General features: G+C 33.0%; 1 protein-coding gene across 6 annotated transcripts in view; it reads left to right on the plus strand.

Moving 5' to 3' along the window:
• DMD (dystrophin) overlaps positions 1 to 21,274 on the plus strand; it is a 972,793-nt gene that overhangs the window by 381,290 nt on the left and 570,229 nt on the right. For all 6 annotated transcript variants that reach the window (XM_084201221.1, XM_084201219.1, XM_084201223.1 and 3 more), the window contains 3 exons: positions 85 to 237; positions 1,177 to 1,359; positions 15,234 to 15,428. In XM_084201221.1, the coding sequence (XP_084057347.1) occupies positions 85 to 237; positions 1,177 to 1,359; positions 15,234 to 15,428 (531 nt within the window). The remainder of the gene's footprint in view (positions 1 to 84; positions 238 to 1,176; positions 1,360 to 15,233; positions 15,429 to 21,274) is intronic.

A 21,274-nucleotide genomic window follows, 5' to 3' on the forward strand; every position in this document is an offset into this window, starting at 1 on the left:
TCTTCCCCTTCAGTGTGCACACATACCAGTTCATATTTTATAAGCCTTTAATTCATATTCTAATAATGTCTGCACTGTGAACAGGACTTGAGAGCTCAAAGAAGAAAAAAGGCTTTAGAGATTTCTCATCAATGGTATCAATACAAGAGGCAGGCTGATGACCTAATGACATGGCTGGATGACATTGAGAAAAAGTTAGCCGGTCTGCCAGACCACAAAGATGAGCAGAAGCTAAAGGTAATGTTGTTTTGGGTTTGCAATGATAGATCTTTTGGAGTGATAGTTTATCTGTAGAACAGACAGGAATGCAACAAACAATCCTATTTTATAGCTACAGAAAATTATATGTTCAGTTCTTTATTTCTGTTTATAGTAAAGCAAACCCTAATTATCTGTGATCAAAGTGACATTTCTTTGTTGTACTATATTTTCTATTTGTTTCCTATACAGAATGATATATAAGTAATTTGAAACACACTAAATATAATGTTTTGTCAATAAAACAGAAAGTGTGCAATGTATTAAGAAGCATCAAATGTTTTCTAGTAAAAATTGTAATTGATTTTATGTATCTTTGTTCCAGATGAACAAATGACTTACCAATATATGGATGACCTCTATCTCATGTTAGCGCATTCATTTTCATCAGAACATGTTCATATGTCACTGTCAAACTCTATAGATTTATTTACATACTGTCAAAGGTTTTCCTGGTTTATTTTACATCGTCTTTCTTTGCTTCATTCTCTGTTGAGTTTCCCACGAAGTAAAATAGGAGTTAACTAGTACAAAGACCCTAATAGTATATTTTTAAGCTGTTCAGACACTATTTCTCCTGAATATGCTGACCCTTATTGAGAAAGTAATTTCTCCAATTGCCCATCCCGGTGTACTAGCAAGAATCTGAAGATAGGAACTGTTGGCCTCTGCTAACAGTTTCAGAGTGTAGTAGCTTTTAGGATATCTACAGCCCATCCCAAGAAGGTTCTTCAATTTCAGTTATTTTTGTTTTGCTTAAATGTAAAATAAGATATGAATAATATGAAAATAAGCTGTAAATTTTACTTGTGACAATAAAATGGAAATGGATTTTCTGACGGAAGTATTTTGCTAATTTGAAGTTGATTGATCTAGTTAGCTAACTGTCCTGGGCCCTGTATTGGTTTTGCTCACTAGGAGATTGGTGGAGAATTGGAGAAGAAGAAGGAAGATCTGAATGCGGTGCACAGGCAGGCTGAACGCCTGTCTAAGGATGGGGCTGCAAAAGCAGTGGAGCCAACCCTGATACAGCTCAGCAAGCGCTGGCAAGATTTTGAGAGCAAATTTGCTCAGTTTCGAAGACTCAACTATGCACAAATTGTGAGTTGTTACTGGCAAACCCATACGTTTGCAACTGCTACTACTAACAGCATCCTACTAACAATGAGAGCATCAGGGTCAGTGTCAACTCTTCAGATAATAATAAGAAAAGCCCTATTGTGTGCAACTGGGGGAAGCTTCATATACTCTGATACAATAGTGATCTACTTTGGTCTTAAAATTGCCCTTAACTTAAATCAGTCATCTACTAAAAACTCAGCAATGAAAAATTTGTGTTTATTTCTGTTGCCTCATTATTTTTCCATAACATTTATCAGTTTAAAAATGTTAGTTTGCCATGCATCGATTTTTTTCACTGAACATGAAAAACACAAAAGTTGTCTTTTCCAAACTACCCATCCCATGCCAATTTTAATTGGTTTTTTTATTTGTCCATAACATGTTATACTCACTTTAGGAAGTGATTGGAAAAAAATTTATTACTCTATATATAGATATCCTTTCTTCAAAGTTCTACTTGAACTCTCAAACAAGTTTTTGTTAGAAAATGTAACTTTAAATTTGACAGGATGAAAACATAATTTTACAAACCATCTTCATGTCTTCTGAATTTGAGTTGTTTAGTTGTATATAAAATACAATTATTCTTACTGGTTTATACATGCTACAGTAACTGGGTAAATAAAAGGGAAATAAACTGTCAGTATTCCAGCTTTACAAACAAGATATGTATTGAGTGTTACCCATTTTGAAGTTTACCAGAGGTTGCTTTTGCACTTAATTGAGTTTTTTCTTGCCATTCCTACGACTCTGCACATTGTATTCTGGGTTTTTGATTTTATATGAAGAAAGATAAGATTTGCTTTTAAGGAAGTTGTTGCTTTATGTACTCTCTGAAATCTTAGTGCTAGTGGTAAAAGAGTGTTTCATCAAAATACAATTTTATTTATTTATTTTTAAATGCACCTAAATTGCAGAGAGAACATACTGATAGGATAATGACAATTTAAATATGTGAAGTGTTCTTTTTTAATTGATATATGGTAAACTATGTTTTAAAAAGGAAAAAAAAATCAAAAACCAGCAATATGTATAGACTTTTGATAAATATAATCCTCTATATAATGTACTATATTGTGTATTTTTAACTTTTCTAATACTAAGTTACATAATGTATATGTAAAACTAATACTTTGGATAGTTATGCAGTTAATGGAAGCAATCAGAGAAACATTAACTTTGGTTTGTATGTTATTAAATCTTGTTCCATCTGATTACACTATTCAGATTACGATGGTTTATATTAAACTTGATGGATGTAATCAGTCGCAAATTGTTTATATTGACATGGAGCTAGAGCGAGAGTCACTTTGTCTTGTAAATGACTTGGCTTTTTTTAATGAATATATTTGTTCCTTTGATAATCAAGTAAGAAATCAGATTGTGCATGCAATTTATATAAAAACATTCTGCTGTCGCTGTGCTTTTTATGTCACCCACCACCTACCATGACAGGGGATGAATATATCCACTATAAAATTTTACTAGCAGATCAATAAACTTTATTTTAGCATATTTTTCTTTCAGATATGTAAGGTAGATGTGCATCAGCATGTTTTTGAATTGCTCAGATGAATATACTCACCAACTTTTTTAATTCATGTAACCATTACATATGTTTTTATTCTTAAAATATATAATTATATATTGTATTTATAACCTTGAGAAGTTACATTTTTAAATATTAAATATTTCATGCAAGAAGTCTACTTCTTACTATTTATCTAGGGAATGAGATCATTCAATGAAATTTACATGTACACAGGACATTTACTGTACCCTTCTCATTTCACGTGAAAAATATCTCGCTCTGTTGACAATGACTGAGGTGATATTCATATGAAATATTTTAGAATTTATACAGAAGCTACTGAGACATGAGAGAGGCAGTATATCTTCATGACCCAAATCAGAGTGAGAAGTGCAATGGCCTTGTTATTGTTACTGTTTTGACTTTGCTGAATTAGTGGAACAGAGGGAATTTCTCAAAGTTTTTTTTCTTTTCCTTAAACAGCTTAACTACCTACCTCACAGGGATGTTGTGAGGATGCATTAATTGTTTGTGCAAGACTTTAAAATGCAAAAGAAAAATGAAAATTCAAACTATTCACTTGAACACATGCATATACCATCAAAAATAACTTCCACAGAGATTTTCTATGTTAACCAACAACTGAATAAAGCCATGCAATAAAAATACAAAATTGATTTTTTCTTTAAAGCAAAAGAAATAGAAAAATGCTGCATTTATTTATAATTTATGATGTATTCCATAATAGTTATTTAGCAACTGAAAGTTGTTATAAATCAGTGAGGGTTTAGTTTTACTGTGTATCTTGCAATTCATTACACTTCATTGAATAAACATAGCAAGACTGCACTGAAGAAAACCTTTAATTATGTTGCTTAATGACAAATTTGCATTTCTTACATTTTGTTGGAGCTAATATATTTTTGATATCAAAGTGTGAAATTAGAATTATCATGCTCCCCTGGATTTTACTTTTCCCCAGTATTTGTTGGGCAGACCTGTCAGAATATAGGAGCTATGATCTTAGAAGGATTTATTCTTTTTAGAATGGTGGATCCTTGTTAAATCCTGGGTCTCACAAATACGTAGCAGCCAAAATCCAAAAGCTAATTGACAAATATATATTGGTGTATATTTCGAATAAGTAATTTCCTGTCACCACTTTGGAGAATAGAGTATATTATATTTATATCACCTCAAACATGCATATTCTGTTTATTAATATTTTTAAGATGTTAATCAGTTTCGTGTAGTGTGATCCTCTATGTGAAAATTTTCAGCAAGTAGTATATGGCATTCTACAAGGAAAAAGTTGGGTTTATTGCATTTACAGATTAAACATGATACATGAATACAGAAATGCAACTGCACACAACCTTAAATCACACTGAGTGGAAAAAAATTGCAGAGTTCATGTTGTCTTAAAAGTTTTTCTCTCACACATTGTTGTCTTTATTAATATGTGGCAGAATAAACAGTGGGCAGAAAATCAATTGGTAGTAACACCAGTGGTGAAATTTGAATAACTTATAAAAATGAGTGAAATATCTTGCTATAATATTTTACATTATGATTAACTACTAAATCCCACTGGAATCCATGATAGTTTAAGATACTCTTTGAAAAAAACAAGCCTTTACAGTTTAATCCCAAAACAGTATGCAATTTTTGAGTATTAAAATTGTGTGCATTTAAAAAAAGATCAGTAAAAAAGAACATTAGCGAGGTTAAGGCACAATTATTTCTAAAGCACCTCTGCAGAATCGAATATCATTAAGCCTTGTCACTCGTGCATTATCTTCAGAAAAGTTTTCATATCCCCCTGCTACAGACTAAACATGAATCTTCAGTTATGCTGTTTTTTCTGAAACAGTTTAACCACTCTTCCAAGATGGTGAAAATAGTTGTCCATTGCAGAAAAAAGGGTAGATTTTGATTGCTTCATCCAAGTAAGGATCAAAATCAGTTATCAATATGTTGATTCAGTTTAATTAAACTATCCTAACGTCTGTTTTCTGTAATTTTTTCCCAATGTGATCATTTCAACAGTCTATGAGCATATTTGCGTCATGGCTCAGCTTAGATTTTCCTGAGCTGACTGAAATTACTCTGGGTGTAGAGTGCTGAAAGCCTTTATCATTAGAGAGCATTTTCTAGATGAACACTGGTGCAGAGCCTACACTGTAAATTCTTATTTCATATATGTCCTATTACCATATTTTATCAAGATGCTCAACATTCTATCTGCTATTATACATGGAGGTCTTTCAACTTTCCTCTCTTGGCTGAGCTATGCATGCTGGAAATCTTTAAGACAGAGTATCTTTAGGACAAGAGAATCTCTTGCAATCTATCAAAAGTATGTGTCTACTATTGTATATACAAGCAAAAAAATAGGCTTACCAATTTCAGTAATTTTATTGGTGACACACATAAACATTCTATTGAAATTTATGATCATTTTACTCCTGAAATATTTGGGCCTGGATTTTGGCCATACAGAATTGATCAAATGATAAACAGCAGGAGAAACGGTCTTTTTCATACCAATTAGACTATGTTATGATCAAGAATGAATAAGGAATATAGTTATACAAAACTTATATTTATTTTTATAAGGTAAGTGATTTAGTCTGAGAAGTTTGATAGTTACCTGCACCATGGAGAAAATATCAGCACCTTTAGTACTTCATTTTTCCAATTAAAAGTCAGTATTCTCACTAAGATCGTTTAAAGCATTCAGAAATTTGGAATGCCTGTCTCCTAACTGGATAATCATTTCAGGTGAGAGAATATGGGATCAACTCCTGAAACCAGATTAAATTTACATTTGAAATTCAAGACTTTGTTTACTTTTAGTCTTTAAGAGCATATTGCAATCTTCAGTTAATGTTTCCCTGTGCAGCTCTGGTTAGTTAGTTTAATAAAATTGAAGCATTTCTTTTTACCATTAAAATATTTTTATATATCAAGATATTTTCCAAACTGTAAATCAAACATTAAATTAATATATTACGGTTAGATAAACTCAGGAATCGGTGTCCTGATTATCTGTCTGCATCAAAATAACATGGACAGTTCAGTGGTGCTAACATTGTTTTCAGTTGTTGTTTTCCACTGTTTTCACAAACACTGATGCTAGAATGGTTTTCTTCTCTTACCCTTTCTTAAACGTGTCTTGGGTTAATTAAACAAGTAATGGTTAAAAGAAGAAGGGGCAAACCAATGCTTCATTATTTCTAGAATGAGTGGAGAGAGAGAGAAATAAAAGAGAGAAAAGACATTAGAAAAACAGGAAAACACCTGCTGGACAGAACTGTACAGTGATGGATTAGTATCCAATTCACCTGTGCACTTTGGGTCTCTTAAGAATGGGACAGAGGTGATACTGTGACACCATTTAGCATTTCTGACATTGGCAGTGACACCTTTTTAAACATATAACTTTACACAGCATAGCTAAAGACTGGACTTTTTTGACTGTGGTCTGCAAAAAGGATGAGGATGAATGAGGAACTTTGGGAAGAGAATCACAGGTGAATGTTTACACCTATTTTCCAGTATCCATCAACCTGGAAATTCCTATTAGAAAATGTATTCCAAATAGTTTAAGTTATTTAAAATCCTTTAATTTTCTGTCTGATTTAAGATAAGGTTATGGGAAAAATGGGACAAGATAACTGAGGATGGATATTGTCTTTGATACAGCTCAAAAAGAGATAAATTTATAGATGCGTTTTACAATGCTCTTTACCTTTCTGTCTGAAATGAATGCATGCAGTTTTGCAGTAATTTAAGTGAAGAAAATCCATAGCCTTTTTTGTATAAGTGGACAAGTTTACTGTGCAATTTTGAGTTTTTCTAAAGCATGTTTTTCTTCCCTCATATTTTCTTGTTAATTCTGTACAGTATTCACTTGTATCACTGCAAAGCTGTAGTATTTTAGCTGTACAATTAAGTTAAAAACTCCCATATTGTGAGTGAGAGAACTATTCAGAAAATATGTTTCTCGGCCACTTTTCATTATCTGTTATAAACTTTAGTGAAGTGATCTAAATTGCATTCTCAAGTTTAAAAGTGAAACTTGATATTTTTCTTGTCACATAGGAGTGAAAACTCTTGCAACATGGAGTAAAGCTGGGTTAGAAATTTGTCTTTAAATTATATAGTTGTACAAATGTGGTCTTAGCCATGCCACAGGCTTTTCTCGCTACTCACAGAATGGTTGAGATGGAAACAAGGCCAAGCCTTTGGTTAAAAGATCATGTACAACATAGAACCCAGTGATCCCTGCTTTCAGACCAAGCTGAGCATTATGCAACTATATTTTCTTTTTTATAATTACCCACTTATTTGGAAAACAGAGCAGCTAATTACCATCTTATTTTCTCTGCTCTAGTATATTATGATTTATTAGTGTAATAAATTACATGCTGTGGGTTTTGGTGTCAGAAATTACTTGGCACTATTATTGCATTAAATGATAAGGGAAAGTACCTCCTGCAGAGTGATCTGGACCTAAGTGACAGTATTTTTTGAAGAGATGATGTTCATCTCTTGTCTACAATTCAGAATGTCAACGTCCCTCATGGCTGGAAGGTTTGTTTTGGTTTGCTTAGGTTTTTGGTTTTGTTTGGGGTTTTTTTGTTTTTGCTTGCATGGCTTTGGGTTTTTTTGTTTGCTTTTTTGTTGTTTTCTATGGATATATCTGAGTAAACGTACAAAGCTAGGGAAGGAAGCAAATTTGTAGATGTACAGTGTGAGTGTTGAATTTTCTATTTGAGCGTATTTAGCTAGCTTTATGAACTGCTGGATAGACAACAATTTTTTTTTCCACATCATTTAAAGAAACAAATTTTTCTCCTGAAGTAAAAAAATCAGCCTAAGTGACATAATTGTTCTTATGTATCTCTATGGTATATCTCTATAAATGTAGATTAAAGATGGAAAATAATTAGGTAACGCTTTTTAACATTTCTGGACCATGTAAAGGTTTAGGGTTTAGGACTTTGCTCTTTGAATCTGTTTAGATTCATTATGGATGTGGTACGTCAATATTATTTTTACTTTATTTCCTAAATTATGCATACACTGTCTAACAGATGTACCTTGCATAATTATCTGGAAAGTTAGCATCACAAATCACCAGTCAATTCCAAAATGGTCTAATCAATTCAGATATCAGTAGTTTGTATTCTAACACATCTGAACTTTATCATTAATTGGCTCTTGGTGATCACTCAGTGGTTACACATGCATATGCAAGAATGCCCTAAAGCTTCATGCCCTTAGGCACCTTAAATTCTATCTCAGGTTGGCACTTCTGTGGTCTTAATAAATCAGCCGTTAAATAAGTTGGCATTGACCAAAATCCGTTCTTAAGCAGGCAGATTTCCAGCAAATTGTGTGATACTAGTTCTGCCACCCTTATCACTGTGTCACCTCTATAGCTTATCACTGTCCAAGAAAAGTGATTGTGAAATTCTATTTTGAGGAAAAATATTTTGAAATTCCATTTATTCTTTTGGAATTATATTTCCTTCTGTGTGGCTGAGTTTATGATATTGGTTTAACAAAGTCAATAGAGTGTGTCACAAATGAGCATTACAGCTCCCGAGATACAGGACTGTGCACAAGAGTTTAATTTTCTGAACTGTGAAGTAGACATTTACTGAAGTATGACATGTATAATGTCTGTATGTCTTGTTGGTGTGAAAAATTACAAGATCAATCCAAGAAATGGCTGACTTCTCTGGATTTATGTATTCTATAGTTAGCATATAAAAACTTTCAAATATGTTTTGTCTACTGGAAGGTAACACGTATGAATCAATTACAAAAGTATTTTCCAGTTAAACCCTTAAAAAATACTGAGTAGGATTTAAAAATACTTGTTGAAAATCAGTCTAGGATGTAGATTTTGCAGTGTTCTGATTTTTCTCTTTACAAAATATAATGTAAGCATTTGCTTTTTTTGTGATTTCTGATACTGATCATGGCTGTCTTTCTTGGCTCATTGGTGCTATTTCCCCCCAAAATCCTACTGGGTGTAAATGGTCTGAGCAGTGTTTGGTAAATACTTATGATACAGAATCTTTAATGGATTTAATAATTCCTTTAATATTGTTACAAATTTCTGTTTTAAGTTACCTGACAGACATGGATGTCTTTGTCAGTTTTGCTCTGCTGCATTTATTAATATTGAGATACGCCATCATTAACAGAAGCAATTAGGATTTATGGATAATTTATTTAGAACAAGAAACATTTTCTATATCCCAGTAGTTCCAATTAGTCAATAATGCCATAATGTTACTCTATTTTTTTTTTTATCTTCATGACACGGTAACATTGCAGATGCAGTTTAAGATACAGATTTTTCTTAGATTTTTTCTTTTTTTTTTTTTAAGATAAGATTTTTCTCCTTTTGTGTTTTGAAAATAAATTCATTATATTACATAAAATGAATTATATGAGAGTCTTCTGCCCCAGTCTCATCATAGCTGAAATTAATTTATTTTTCTCTTTGATTAGCAAGTAGGTACCAGTGGAAGTTATCAGGTTAAAAACTTACAGCAAAACTGCTGGAATTTCTGAATCATCTTGGTCCCTTATTTCTGTGCAAGTTAGCATTTAGTCTTTAGTAAGAGAGCTGGATAAGTTTTCAAAAAAGCTGCTTTTAGGCACAGTGTGTAGCTGTACCTCAGTTTGAGGAGAGCTCCATCTAGAATCAATTATCTAAGCTAGAATAAAACAAAATCATTGTTCAGCAAGTGAGAAAGGGGCATTAATTTTACTACTTGACCAAGTATATTTGACATCTCTGCGGGCTCCAAACGGATAAGGGTGTGAGGAGCACAAAGGACTGGCTGCAGTATCAAAATGCTTTGTCATAGATTTTAAACTATACATTAAAAAAACAAAAAACAAAGGGAAAAAAACCCTCCCACAACAAGTTTAAAACTATGAATATTCTGGATTTACTGTTTTAAATTAAGTGCTACAGCTTTTGTCTGTATTTTTCTTCTTCTCTTCACCTGTCCTCTGCCACATCTAAATAGGAAAATAATGCACTCATCAGAGTGTAGCAGAACTGTCTGATGTATTGGGACATATCCCACATTTTAGGCCTATACGTACAGGAAAGAGATATTTTCTTACAGAGAAACCTTTTGCATTTCAATCAAATTATGAATGGAACTTAAATAGAATTAACTTCAGGCTGGTTGATTCCTGTGTACAGAGAGTTTTCAAAATCAAAGTCTGCAATTTTCTATTGTTACTTCTAGAATCTAAAATTTGCTGAATGTTTTCTAATTAATGCCATTGCTTGGAATAGATTCATTTTCTCTGGCTTTATTTAATTTTATGTATAGATTAAGCAGAGTCATTTTATCACAGAAGAAAAACTGTTAAAGCAGCATTTCTAGAGTAAGATAAGCCTTAGCAGAGAAGTGTTGTGAAGGCATAAAGCACTCTCTGTCCAAGAACAGTGCTGAAAATAGTAATGTATATTTTTAAAGCCTCTTTTTTTATATAAGTGATGAAATCAGATGCAAGTATTAAACTATATGGTTTAAGTGTTGCAATATGCAGGATTTTGTGGACTGCAACCACTCTGCAACATGAGTAGGAAAAAAATCACATACATGAGACAATATTTATGTTCTTACATCAAAATATTATTTATTATTTTTCCTCAATATTTTAAAAATATTTTATTGTTTCCCAGTGTCGTTTAAGGTCTTGTCTTCATATAATTACAGAAGGAATTTATAAATTTTTAATCCTGCATTGAGGATTTAAGTGTCTCTGTACTTTAAAGAGATGCTTCTTTTTGTACTTATAACTTGTTTGTGATTGACCACAGCCATCCAACCTCATAGTGAAAATTCCATATAGTCAGTAAAATTTTGATCTTTCTGCATATATGCACATTAACAGGTAAAATATGCCAGCAACACTGAGGGCAGAATAAATTTCTCTGAATGTTAGCTGACCCCACCACTCACAGTTGGCATAGGAACAGGTGAATAAAAGCTTTTTTATAAATACCTACTTTAAAGGGGATATCAACCTCTGATAGCATTTGATCATACTTTTGTGTGTCTAATTCTTTATTTGATATATGGATGGTGAACCCAGGCTAGCAGTTACTATGTAATTCACAAGTTTTTTGGCCTCTCTCAGGTATCACTGCCTTTGTCCAGAAGGTGTCTTGTCTACTCCAATTTTTTTTTTGTGTGTGTAGCACACCACATTTATTCTGCAGAGGTCACTGACTTTTTTACACTCATATATATCTGCTTTCAAGGAATACTTTCTCAAGCGTTATTTCACTTTGGGAGTAGGAACATTTGTTTGTTTTCCTTGAACCTCTCCTCAGGGGGCAGCCAGAGCAGTGTTGAGGTACAACAATGCAGATGGGAGGGTTTTGCAGCTTTACTCCTCTCATATTTCTGTGAAGTCATTAAATCAAAAGCTCAGACACTAAGGTTTGGGGCCCTATTATGACTAGGGACCAAAAAATGAAACGGTTGTTAAGATGTGACACAAGAAAGTTGGAAGCTTTCTGAGTGTAAACTCTTGAACAGCAGAAATGCTGTTGGGATTATTCCCTCTGCAAAAAGAGGAAAGGAAATGGAAAAACTGAGATTGGTGGAAGGTGCTTTAACAACAAATTTTCCCCTGTTAAATGGAAATTAGCAGCATTCTCCAAGAGTTGTTAGCTCTGATGCCACCACCATGTTAGGTGTAGGCAGGAATGATCACAAGTATTTCTTTGGGGAAAGTGTGTGAACTTCTTAGCAAAACCTGTGTTACTCCAGTACTTTTTTTGTTGAGTTTTTGTTGTCATTTTGTTTGGTTGGTTTGTTTTAGTTTTGCTTATTGGCCTTCTCTTTAAGGGTCAGGTCATGAATTTGTTGTACCTGGTGGGGCATGGTAACTATCAATGAAATGAATTTAAGTGGAGTCATGTGTATGGAAGGATTGTGCCCCCTAATTGAAATTATGTAATGATGGGGAAGAAAATTCAATTTACTATTCGAGACACGATAATGCTTGATAACAAGCATTGCATGAAATTTTGCATCTTACACAAAAGAATATGTTCTTTCAGAGACAAAAAATAATTTGCACATCATTATATCACTGACAATCAAGGAAAAAAAAACTCTAAAATTGAATTCTACAAAAATGGCCAGTTACCCCAGCATTTCCCACTCACTTCACAATTTATTTGTATTTTATATATATGTTGTACTATATATTTTTTTAAATACTAATTTAAGTATTTTTAGGTAACTGTATTGCATTCTACCATTTTATCAAATTCAACTTATCCAAACCCATTCTTAAGTGGCTATCTAAATCTTTAATTTCCACTTTCCTATTAATCCTTATAAAATCTTAACCCAACATGGTTTTTATGAGCCATTTTGGCATTATCAGTTACATTTATCTGTATTTAATTAATATTATTTTAGTAGTAGTTGCTCCCAGCTGCTGTGATCTCCTTTCGTAAGGTTTTTATTCACTACAGTGTTAGGATATGATTCAGTTTCAGCTTTGCATTTCTAGTAAAATGCTTATCCATAATATAAGAAAGGACTCTGCCTGTTTTATTGTCTAATATAAGGTAAATCCAGGGAACATTGGGGCATGCTAAAAATGCTTCTCTTGGCTGATTAAAGTTGCCAGTTCTGCACCTGCCTGCCCTCCATTCCTTGGTGCAAGATGGCAGCTTGTGCTGTGGATTCTATCATGATACTTTCAATGCAGGAAAAAAAGAAGGAAAGAAATTCCTTTCACCTGTTGAAAAACCCAATAAAGATACCTAATCCTTGATTTCTAAAGTAGTATCAGATTTTCAACGCTTTTAAAAAATAGCATTCAGAAATTAATTTATTTTGACTGTACTTTTTTTTTTAAAAATAATGTACCAAAATATGAGGGCAGGTTTTGGTAGGTGTTTACATTTATATATCTATGCTTTTGTTTGTTTATTTATTTATTTCTCTGACTGTAGCGCTTTAGAGTTTAACTAACTATATAAAGAGTAGAACTACACAAGTAATCATCCAGCTATGAGAAATATTTAAAGTTTCCTGGGAGGGCAGTGTGAATACATGGTTGCAAACATCTCATTTTTCTTCATAACAATGATTGAAAGGTATATGATTTTGCCACTATAAACAATTGTGTGATAACCACAAAGTGCTTACACATCCCATTTCTGCTTGACTTTTTTGTAGTTTCAGGAATAGTTTAGAGTAAAAAGACACAGATTTTGTTTTATCTAAATACATGCATGTGCATATATGTGTGTATATATTTATTGGCCTAAATTTGGGTTGAAAAGAAAAGGCTAATCTCATACAACTATAGAAACGAATTATATTTTGTATGCTGTTTCACATATTCATGTGACCTCTTTTTGAGTGGAAACCCTTGCACACTTAGCGTGCTCTTTTCATTACTGTGAGTAGAAATATTCTGTCCTCTGAGTCAAAAAGAAAAATACAAATGTAGTTAAAATATTCCTTATGTGGGTCTGAAATTCATTGCTGCATGTAGAAGTGTCTCAGTGTAGTCTTGAAGAATTAAAATATATATTGCTGCATGCAGGGCTCGGTGGCCTGTTGAGATTCTCCCATTTTCTAATCAAATGGGACAGCTCTTTCTTTAAGTTTACTAGAGTAAACTGTTATTTTTGCAGGGCCTGTGATTCATTAAACATATGGGGGGCAAGCACAATTTTTTCAAAGCAACTTATTTTAAATAATAAAAATTATAGCAGTGATATGGTAATTAGAGTGGTTTCAGGTTTAGCAGATGTACTGAGAAAGTAATTTAGTGAGAAAAGTGTAAGCAAAGCAATTAAATTTGCATAAGAAATGCAACAGAATAACACAAGTCTACAGATAACTTTATGGGCTTTATATGTGATATGCATACATCTTCTAGAGTGTGTATATGCATATTTTAAGACTCTAAAGAAAATTGAAGAACCAGATGACTCAGCTCGGTAACTGAAGAGAGAAATATGCCCTGAATTAAAATGAGACACCTTGCTGAGGTAGTGTGTGCTTATATTTGTTTTCTTTTGCATAATGGGTAGCTAAATAATGATATTGTTTTCTTCAGGACCATTGATCAATTGTCTTTTACATAAATGGCTCCAAATCTAAATAACAGAATTTTTGAACCTTTACCAGCAAATACTTTTACACTTCTTTGAGGTCGACAATAATTAAAGTTGATATTTTTGAGAAGACAGACATCAAACACAAAGGATCTTGGTCCCACAATAGGAATCCATGAACAAATTTAAGCTTGTGAAATCACAAATAATTGATATCTTAAACGATCCCTTTTTTAATGGGCATGCAGGTGATTTAGTATTTGAAGTTTAGTGAAAAGGAGCAAAAAATCAGAGGTCTCTCTGCTCCAAAGAACACTTTTGGTGTTACAATTTTTTTCTATGATTCTTTTACAAATCAAATGGGAAATACAGAGAATTTATATAGACAGCCACTTTTTTGTCATCTTATATGGCAGTATGCTTTCACATGCCATCAACCAATTAAGTGTTTTCTTGGAACCAAAACATTCTGGGATGTCTTTACATTTGGTGTATGCATGTGCTTCCAGAATAGGGTGTCTATTTCATATTTTTCCACATAAAAAAAAAAAAAAGCCAAAAAATAAAATCTAACTTCATGAAGAAGTGTGTTGCTGAGTTTTCTTTTAGAATTAAGAATGCATTAAAGACCATTCAAATCAGAAACTTCCAAATTATATTTCCTAGATTAAAGAACAAATTTTTGGTATAGTTGGAAATATTGAGTTGGCATATTTGCTATATATTGCATTTTATTTAATTAATTCTGTCTATTATAAAATTCATTGTTTGACTTGACACCTTGAAATTATTTATTATTTTAGACTTGGCATGCATGAAATTTCTTAATGAAGGACAGATTTTTAAGAGGTGTGGTGATTCAAAATTAAAAGGCAAGCACTAAAATCTCAGTAACACCATAATCTCAGCATACTCTTGCATTTCCTCTCTTCATTTCTTTGGAGAGGAGAAGAAAAGCTTGCACACTCTTGCATGGATTAATTTCAGTACCCACCATTTCAAACACACAAGGAACATGAGTGATCTGTGTCAGAAACCTCAGATATTTCCTACATTTGTCCTTGGAAGTTAGTTTTGATTTTTTTTGTTTCTGGGCTGTGAAATGGAAATGCATTGTTGTAATTTTGTCTGGTGTTAAGAATCTAAAGGAAGCATTCTGTTGTATATCTGTACTAGCAAACAGTTCGTGAAGATACAACTTTTGTGATGACTGAGACTAGGACTGTGGAAACCACTCATGTGCCTTCTACATACCTGGCAGAGATCCTTCACCTTCTGCAAGCCTTGTCTGAAGTGGAAGAGCGCCTTAATTCTCCTGTTCTGCAGGCTAAGAACTTTGAAGACCTCTTCAAACAAGAAGAGTGTCTCAAGGTAAGATGTAAAGACTTTCTTAACAATGATTAGATTGCAACATTTTGGTTCTTCTTTATGTTGGCGGCCTGGGCTCACACTGAGGCATCTGTTTTACAAGTCCTAAGCCCATCTTTGTGATGTGTGCATATATGGATGTTTGTGTTTGGGGGCACATTGGGGTAAAATATGAAAAACTCTGAAGTGTTCATTTATTTTTACCTGTTTAACCTGTATTTGGAGGACGAGAGCATTATGATATCTGCATATTAAGTCCTTGAATGGGAGAGGAAGGATGGAGAGGCGCAGTATATCTAAAGATAGAATTTGTGGTTGAAGGTTTGTTTGCGTGTGGCGAATGGGAAAAAAATTCTTCACTGAAATGTTTTTTAAGCACTGGAGTAGGCTTCCCAGGGAAGTGGCTGTTTTACCATCCCTGGAGGTATTTAGGAGATATACCTAGATGTATATGTGTAGATGTAGCACTGGGGGACATGGTTCAGTGATGGACTTGAAAGTGCTGGGTTAAGGGCTGGACTCGATTTAGAGCTTTCCCAATCTAAATCACAGAATGTTCTGAGTTGAAAGGGAGCCATAAGGGTTATAAGTCCAACTCTTAAGCCCATGTAGGGACTGAACCCACAATCTTGGTGTTATTAGCACTATGCTCTGACCAACTGAGCTCGTCTCCTAGTGGTGATTTTATAATTCTATGATTGGTAAGTGTAAGTAATTACTAAGTACTACTAATAATTACTTACACTTAGTAGTAATTACTTACCACTAAATGTAAGTAATTACTAAGTAACCCTGTCAACACCCAATCCTTGCTATTTTATTTTAGTGTATGATTTCTAAAATTATTCCTATTTGCGCAGGAACAAAACCAAGTAAAATTTAGCTGTTGCATACCATGTTAGACCAAAAAACCTTGAGGTCGTATTTAGTCTGTACTCCATGTAGTTATTTCTGTTTAGTAAGCAAAACAGAGAATATTATCCAATAAGTAGATAATGTAGTTAAGAAAAAGCAAATTCACTATTGTTAGTATGACTTTAAATATTACTGTGAAGTTTCTTCAATGCTTGAAATATTACTGCCTGGTTTGTTCAATGCATGCAACACTGAAATCCTTTGAAACTGGTGGAATTTTTTCAACACAGAATTGACATAAGAAGAGAATGAGATTAAAGTTGTAAGCCTAAGTAGATGAATGAGTTATCAGCTTTTGCAGAATAATGTTTGTGTGAGGAAAGCCTTGTAAAAAATTGCGCTCAAGTGCTGTATATAATTACAGCAATTCGAAATTGTCATCCAGCATGAAGAGAAGACTATATTTCCATTTTTCTGTGATTATTTAGGAAGAGGAATTTTTTTAAAAATATGTAAATATTAGCCTAAAGAGGCTGGAATTTGCCTGCAGTCAGCTATAAGAAAGAAGCTTAGAGGGAGAATCAGGGCAGTGGCTCTGGCTATATGCTCTGAATTTTCCTCTGTGGGAGCTCATATATCTCTTTCTGTGTCAGAAGATATGTAACAAAACCACATTCATATGCTGCTGTTAGCTTCTGTAAAATCATATCTGTTTATAATTCCTATGCATTCATAGATATATATTTTAGGCATTTGTGTGCACACACACAAATATTCTTATCAGCTTGTGAAAGTTAGGATGTTTATTAGCAAGGCAGTAGAGTTGGATATTGATGCATAACAGTGGAATGTTGGATCAAAGGAAGCTCAGAACTGGTACTAGGATGTAAATCAGTAGATGTCAAATACCAGTAGGCTGTTTCCTTTACCACTTCTGATTTAGTTCTAGTAAATATAGTCAGTCTGAGTATTGAAGCACAAGACATGCCAATCTAATTGTCATTCTTCATTTTAAACAATCTCTTCTGCTCAAAAACCAAAAAAATGACAAAAATAACCAACAAAAAACAAGTCATTTACTATGTAAATCATATAATGAGTAGGTAATGAGCACCTACTTGATACTTGTTGATGAACTTCTGTTCACTAATAGATTGGATGGAGAAACAGAGGATGGAGAAACCTCAGGAAGTTTACTGGGAAATTATTTCCTTTTAGTTCTTCTCAATGCTTTACATTTGAGCTAGCTTCATCTGATTTATATCCTTAAGTAATCTGTTGTTCACCCACATACATTTGGTATTATTGGAGTTGACACCAACTTTAATAATATTGATTACTGAGGTTACAAGTAAGTACTACCATAGGTTTAATTTAACTGAACTATTAAATTGTCATGAGATGCATTTGTGGGCACAGTTCCATCTTCCTCCAAAATAAATCTCTTAGAAGAGGCAAATGGGTTTTCCACATTCGTGGGCTTTTGGAAGGGTATAGGTTTGATCTGAGCCTCCTTAATGAATATTTATTTCCAAGGAAAAGCATCCATCATTGTCATTATCCTGCAGTAAAAATAGAAAAGTAGTGCATAAATTGTTCAGCAGCTGGTTGGGAAAGGTTTGAAATTAAATTGTCGTTGATTTTTTTTCTCTGACAGATTTGCATGAATCAAATTACAGAATTGTCATGAATAGCTCTGTGTTTTAAAACTGAGCTTTCAATTTATTTTTTTTTTACTCCCATTCAGAAATAATCCATTTTAATTAATCCATGAAAGGAAAAATAAATTTATTTACAAGAATCAGTGGTAACAGCTTTGAACATTTCCTCCAGAGTAAATATGTTTAGTAAGACTTAAACATGATTGCTCATTATCAAATAGGATAAATATTGAATACAAATAAAAAATTGCTTATATCAATTGTCATAGCACTGACTGTTTTATATCAAAGTCATGTGAAATAGTAAAATATGAGGTTTTGCAGCAAAAATCTGGTAGCTTCTAACGTTTACTAAGCTGTAATACTTTAATGAGCACATTTAGTGTATCTGCTGAAACCAGGTAATAGGAATGTTTTTCTCTTCATTTTAAGCTTTAGGGAGTGGAAAAGTCAGATAGAGAAACCAAGTCTTGTCACTTTATCTCAGAAAGTGAGCATTGCAATGTTTTCATCATCCCATTACAAGCTCTTTCAAGTATTATAACATACACTACCTCAGCTTTTCTTTATCACTGTGCTGACAGTACTTTACAAACAATTTAAATATTACAGTTCTGTCAAAGATGAAACTTGAGTTGATTGTACAGAAAATTGTGGTTCACAGGTTGATGGATTAGTAAAGTTGGCCTGATATACTCAAAACAGGACAACAGTTGTCATAAGCACAGGCATTTATTCTGTCTGCTATTGATGATGTTCATGTTGATATTGTTCATATTGATGGAGTTCACAATCTTTGAGCTACCTGTGTGGAATTGATTATGATTACAATGGAATCAATTGCATGAAAAAATGTAGGGTTAAAATGATCTCAGATTTTACCAAATGATCCTTCCTTGCAACTGATATTTCAAATGTTTCCTAAAAGTTAAATCACTGTAAAAATTTGTATATATTCTACTTTATATGGCTATGTTTTTCATACTAAGACAAATTTTCCTGTGTAATAATTATCTCATGCAAGCTACTTGACTTGTTCAAGCTCCAGATTATTTAGTGGGAAATGTATACACTGCAATAAATATACTGATTAGCCAGAGAATAAAACAAACCCATATTTATCTTTGCTAACACATAGGAGAAGTGTATAAAAATGAAAGAGTATACCTGGAATTTAAGAAGTCTAATTTATAACTGTATGTGAAAATGTTCTTAGTATAATTTTTAAGGATCACTGTCATAGACATGGCATAGTTATGCCTATTCATTTCTTAATTCTATTAACTTTGAAATTAAAACTTATTTCCTGAGTTTACTTGCATTATATAATTTTACAGGAGATCTGCAGTAGGGCCTGTAGACTTTAGTGTCTCTTTTTTTTTTTTTTCTTTTTAATATTCTTAATTTTGGCAGGAACGTCTTATTGTAGAATATGATTATACACTTAGCTATCATATTTTTTAATGATGTCATAGTTTTTATATGGAAAGCCATCTGGCTCTGAGGAAGAGATTTCTTATATATGTAAAATAAATATGTATCATGCATAATCTCTAACAATTCTGCTTCTAGTTCATCTTCTTCTGTATTTCCCATATGGATTTTATTTAGTTCATTGAAAATTGGGTTGGTTTCCCTGTTGTTTTTTAAATGTAGATATTTTAATGCTCTTATTCATCTTTTCTCTTCTTTTTTCCATTGGTAATCCTTCATCTACTGACAGATAGAGCAGGTTTTTTGCACTGTTTTCTACTGTGTCGTATTTCAGAATATAGGAATTCATTGGACACATCACACAGCTAGGATTCTGGCAGCAAGAATCCCTTTCAAAATGGTTTATGAAACCAGTCATGCCCATACTAGATATTGTAACTCATAATGCTATACAGATTTTTAAATTGTAATTAATTTGTGGAATTTTTCCAGCCATCCATGATTACTGTCAACTGTGCTGTTACTGAGTTTCATGTTAGTACAAAAAGCATGAAATATTGTAATGAATCTGCTATACATATAATTATAAATCATCATTCTGCAAACTTTTGCTATATCAAAAAATGTATTTTAATTTTACACATTGGAATATATATTTGATGTGTACTAAGTGATTCTTATCAAGAATAATCACGTAATGTGAAATTCAGAGTGATTTTCTGCTGCAGCTCAATGGAACCCAATTAACCATAACTTAGAGCTGAGTGTGCTCACATGCCCTCTCTAAATAGATCTGTCAGTAACACTGTGCTTGGTGACAGGTTTGTACACAAATAGCCAAGGAACTGAATTTTTACAGGAAGTTGTCTTTCTCTGGCAGATAAAAACAAATTCCAGGTAGTGAAAATGAACTGGGCTTGAGTCTCTAGCATTTAGATTTCTCTTTTAAGAGCAGTGAGATGGATCAGTCCCTGAAGGCTACTGTCACTTCAGCTGCTAGTGATTTTCTGTTATCCTTTTTTTCTAAAAAATTAGCTTTGTTTGCTTCTGTTAACTATGTTACAAAATCTCCCAAGGCATTGTTGATAACTGCTTGCAGATCATTCTCTTCAACATGAAAGATAGATGGGGACTTTGTTAGAGATACATGAGTATATTTGTACATGTATAGATATACATGGTTTCTCTTTTATTTTTTTTTCTCATGGACATTCTTAGACTCCTTTACAGCACATCAGCTGTACCATCTTGTTCTTTCTGTAGCAGCTCTGCTTTAAAAGAAGCAAAATTCTGACTTAGAAATTTGATACCTTTTTCATACACCGCTAATTTTAAACATAAGAGATATATCTCTTACCAATTCTAAAGTTCTTAGATACATTTAATCCACTTTTAATATTTAGATAATTCATCTACTTGGTTGAAAAACATAAAATGTAAAACTGCATAGGCACATATATTAATCTTCATTTAGTTACTCAAGCATGTTGAACACAAGAAGTGCATTCTTGTGTGGCTCAGATGAGCTGATATTAAGACCTACTGAAAAGAAGGCCACTTCACTTGGGTGCTGAAGTGTGTCCTGGCATTTCAATTACATTTCAATTACATTTCAATTACATTTTCTCCTGTTCTTTAAATGTGCAATTTTTTTCGTCAGGGATGAGGTTTTTTTGAAGATTCTGCCTCCTTTATATTAATGGGCTATATCTTGGAATATTTACAGGCATTTTATGTTTTTATCATCTGATATTTCTTCCATTCAGATTAGTAACATTGAATATCTGAATTATCCATGCCCTGAGTGTGTAAAACGAAGATTTAAGTAGACCTGAGTAAGGAACACAGAGTGTGAGACATTTTTCTGGCAAAGTCAAATGAGGTTTGTTGAGTAATGAC

Source organism: Fringilla coelebs (assembly GCF_963513975.1).
Source record: "Fringilla coelebs genome assembly, chromosome: 2".
NCBI lineage: Eukaryota > Metazoa > Chordata > Aves > Passeriformes > Fringillidae > Fringilla > Fringilla coelebs.